This window comes from Chrysochloris asiatica, unplaced genomic scaffold (genome assembly GCF_000296735.1).
Source record: "Chrysochloris asiatica unplaced genomic scaffold, ChrAsi1.0 scaffold02973, whole genome shotgun sequence".
NCBI classification, from domain to species: domain Eukaryota; kingdom Metazoa; phylum Chordata; class Mammalia; order Afrosoricida; family Chrysochloridae; genus Chrysochloris; species Chrysochloris asiatica.
In genome coordinates, this window is record NW_006411491.1 from 1 (window position 1) to 3,180 (window position 3,180).

Here is a 3,180-nt window from a genome sequence, read left to right on the forward strand (position 1 = left end):
CTCTTACTGTGGTCTCTGGATGACAAGATGCAGGGATTGGGGATTTAGGGAGGAAGACAATTGTCCTACCTCTGGCCTTTCTTCTTGGTGACCTTTGATCCTGTCCAGCCCCACCCCCACCCCCAGCACACTTGAGGGTGAGACAGGGGTGGGAGTTGCCCTGCCTTTTTCCATCCCTTTGAGGGCTAAGTCCCTCTTCAGAGCTCCCCTCCCTCACACCTCAGGCCACGATTTCCCTAGGGACAGGGTCCTGAACTATTAGGATCCAGAGGGAACAGGGTAAGGGGTTCCTTACCTGAGACCACCAGTTCCAGGGGGTCACTGGGCTGTGATAACAGGTAGGGGGAGTTGCTGTGTGAAGTGTAGCACCTGTAGCTGCCCCCATGGGCTGACATCACAGGACCCAGGATAAAGGTGGTCTGAAAGGGCCCAGGACTGTCTTGCCTATGAAGGTGCTGCAGAGGGGCAACAAAGCCTTCCTTGAACAGAAGGAATGTGTCAGACCAGCTGGTTGAGAGACACTGCAGGGTCACGTTCTCCCCCGAGGTCACCAAGGGCCCCGGATGGGCTGCGAGGGTGGGTTTCCCATAGGCTCCTGTGAGAAAAGGAGAGCAGGGTGTTCAGGGAACCAGCCGGCCCCACCTCCCTTGAGCTGACCACTGTCTCCTCCTCAGGGGTGCTCTCTCTGGGAGCCCTGTTTCACACCTCTGTCTCTCTGTGGCCCTCTTTTACCCCATGTCTCCCTCTCTCCCTTTCTCACTCCCTCTTCCTCAGACAAAACCACCACCTCAGCTCTGCTAAGGGATCCTATGTCCCTGACCCCATGTCCACCATGGGAAACCCTGGACCCACACAGAGGAGACCATGTGGAGATGTAAGGCTATGCAGGGGCTCCAACCTGCCACCAGGATGTCCAGGGGGTCACTGGGGGCTGACCACTCATAGGAGAGACTGTATCCACCGTAACACCTATACGGGCCCCTGTGGGAATTGTGCACAGGGCTCAGGGTGAAGTTGGGACTGCGCTGAGCGTCAAGGTTCCTGGGACCTCGGTGCTGCTCGTCTTTGGTCAGAGCAAACCTGTCAAATCCGGCCTCTGAGCCGCACTGCAGGGTCAGGCTGGCTCCAGACAGCACTGGGGAGCCTGGGTGTGCTGAGAGGGAGGGCTTCGTGTGCACCCCTGGAGAGGAGGAGAAGGTGGCATTGAAGGACCGCACTCCCCACTGTGCACGGGGCTCATACTGACTAGTGACCATGGCTGTGAAATGGGGGGGCGGGCTGCAGTGAGGCCACATGGTCTGTCCCACTCCCCTCTGTGATTCTGCCCCAGGAGGGTACCATCACCAACCTCCCCCTCACCCGCAGGGCTCCCCTGGGCACATGGCTTAGGTCAATCATTGATGCTGGGAAAGTGATGGGGCCGGGCAGGGGCTCCCTCACCTGTGACCAGGAGATCCACCTGGTTGCTGGCCTGTGACCACACATGGGGGTTGGAGCTGCAAGCACCATAGCACCTGTAGGTGCCCCCATGGGAGGGGATCACGGGGTCTACAAGAAAAGTGGCCAGGTGCCTCCCCATGGGGTACTGAGAGTCCATGTGCTGGACCATGAGGACTCCTCCATCCTTCAGCAGATGGAAAGTGTGGATGGAGTTGACTGAGCTACAGAAGAGGGTCACCTTCCCTCCTGAAGCCACCACAGGGCCTGGATGGGCTGAGAGTGAGGGTGGAGAGTACACTCCTGAGAGAGAGGAGGGAGCTGAGTTAAAGGGGGACACAGTCACCCCATATGACCCAGGGGGCCGTCTGTGAGGTATGAGTCCCTCCCCTTAGGGCACATTCCATCTCTTCTACCTGTAGGAGGAGCTCAGAATGGAGGGGGAGGGGGTGCTCTGATCCCTTCCTCTTACCTGTCATGGTGAGGACCAGGGGCTCACTGAGCGGGGACCAGCTATTGGAGCTCTGATAACGACACTGGTACTGCCCTGCATGGTCACTGTCCATGGACTGGATGATGAAGGAGCCCCCTCTCTCCCTGGAGTTCAGTAGGGTCATACCCCAGAAATACTGTCCATTTCTCAATAGATGGTATATATCAGCCTGTGAAGACCCCTGACACCAGATGGTCACAGGACTCCCCCTGGGGACGATGGGGTCTGGGTCAGCCCAGATGGAGGGTTTGGGGAGGGTTTCTGGAAAGAAATCAGAGTTGGTGTCTCAAGGGGTTCCCTTTCTCTCAGTGTCTTCAGCCTTCGTTCCTAAGCCATTCCCAGCATGGTTCCCACCCGCCCAGGCCCTGGGTTCTGTCCAAGCTGCCCAGAGGTCAGTGCTGGGAGGACTGTGGAGGACTCACCTGGCTGGGCCAGGATCTGCTGCCTCTGGAACAGCCCTGGGAGAGAGGCCTCATGAGAAGTTTGTCCTTCCCCCCACACAGAAGCGTCATGGGGGTTTCGGCCCCTCAGTGTTGGGATCAAACTGGGCCTGAGAACATTACTTCTCTCTCCTCAGGCGTCAGCTTCCCCATGAGAATCCTGAGCCCAGGGGTCTCCCTGTGACCAGGCCCTGTATGTGGGCACAAGGACCTCATTCCCCCGCTTTCTCCCAAAGCTTACCTAGACTCAGAAGGGCAGTGAGGACCAGGGCTGTGGCACTGCCCGGCATGGCTCCCAGGGCTGCAGGTGTGATGCACTGACCATAGAGCCTGGGAGGGACCGTCACAGGGTGTGCCGAGTCCTAGGGCCTGTGTTATGTGTCATGTGGCTTCCTCATCAGCAGCCTTACAAGAAGGGAACAGCCCCTCTCTGTGGCCTGGCTCTGCTCTCCCCAGATGTTGGGGCTGAGGACACAGCTGACTGTTTGGAAACCTTTCAGAGCAGCTCTGAGTTCCAATCCTGAGGCTGCCTTTCACAGAGGCTGGATGGACAGGAGCAAGTCGCTTCCCCTTCTGAACCTCCAAAAACGTAATTTTCCTTCCTTCTTTTCACCATCCAGACAATCAGTCAATGACTAGTGAGTTCTCACCAGGTGCAGTCATGGTGGCCGGCACTAGAGATTCAGGGAGGAAGCACATGACTACTTCCTCCACTCTGGAGCTCAGAGGAACACAAGACATTATGATTTTTTACTATGAATAAAACAGCTACAGTTCTGCCAAGTTGTAAAAAGGAGCAAAGTAGGAGAC

At 57.2% G+C, this 3,180-nt stretch overlaps 1 protein-coding gene across 1 annotated transcript; it reads right to left on the reverse strand.

The window, feature by feature from the left end:
- Positions 1-236: 236 nt before the first annotated feature.
- Positions 237-2,054, reverse strand: LOC102831359 (leukocyte immunoglobulin-like receptor subfamily A member 6-like). The gene is made up of 4 exons (XM_006878086.1): positions 1,910-2,054; positions 1,441-1,740; positions 899-1,180; positions 237-595 (listed from the first exon to the last, which is right to left on the reverse strand). The coding sequence occupies exons 1-4, from the start codon at positions 2,052-2,054 to the stop codon at positions 237-239; spliced, it is 1,086 nt and encodes a 361-aa protein (XP_006878148.1).
- Positions 2,055-3,180: the final 1,126 nt, after the last annotated feature.

Coding starts and splice junctions, on each gene's coding strand:
- LOC102831359 (XM_006878086.1), bottom strand. CDS start 2,054: ATGACCCTACTGAACTCCAGGGAGAGAGGGGGCTCCTTCATCATCCAG. Junction 1,741..1,909: donor CCTGGTCCTCACCATGACAG/GTAAGAGGAAGG, acceptor CCTCTCTCTCAG/GAGTGTACTCTCCACCCTCA. Junction 1,181..1,440: donor GGTGGATCTCCTGGTCACAG/GTGAGGGAGCCC, acceptor CCTCCTCTCCAG/GGGTGCACACGAAGCCCTCC.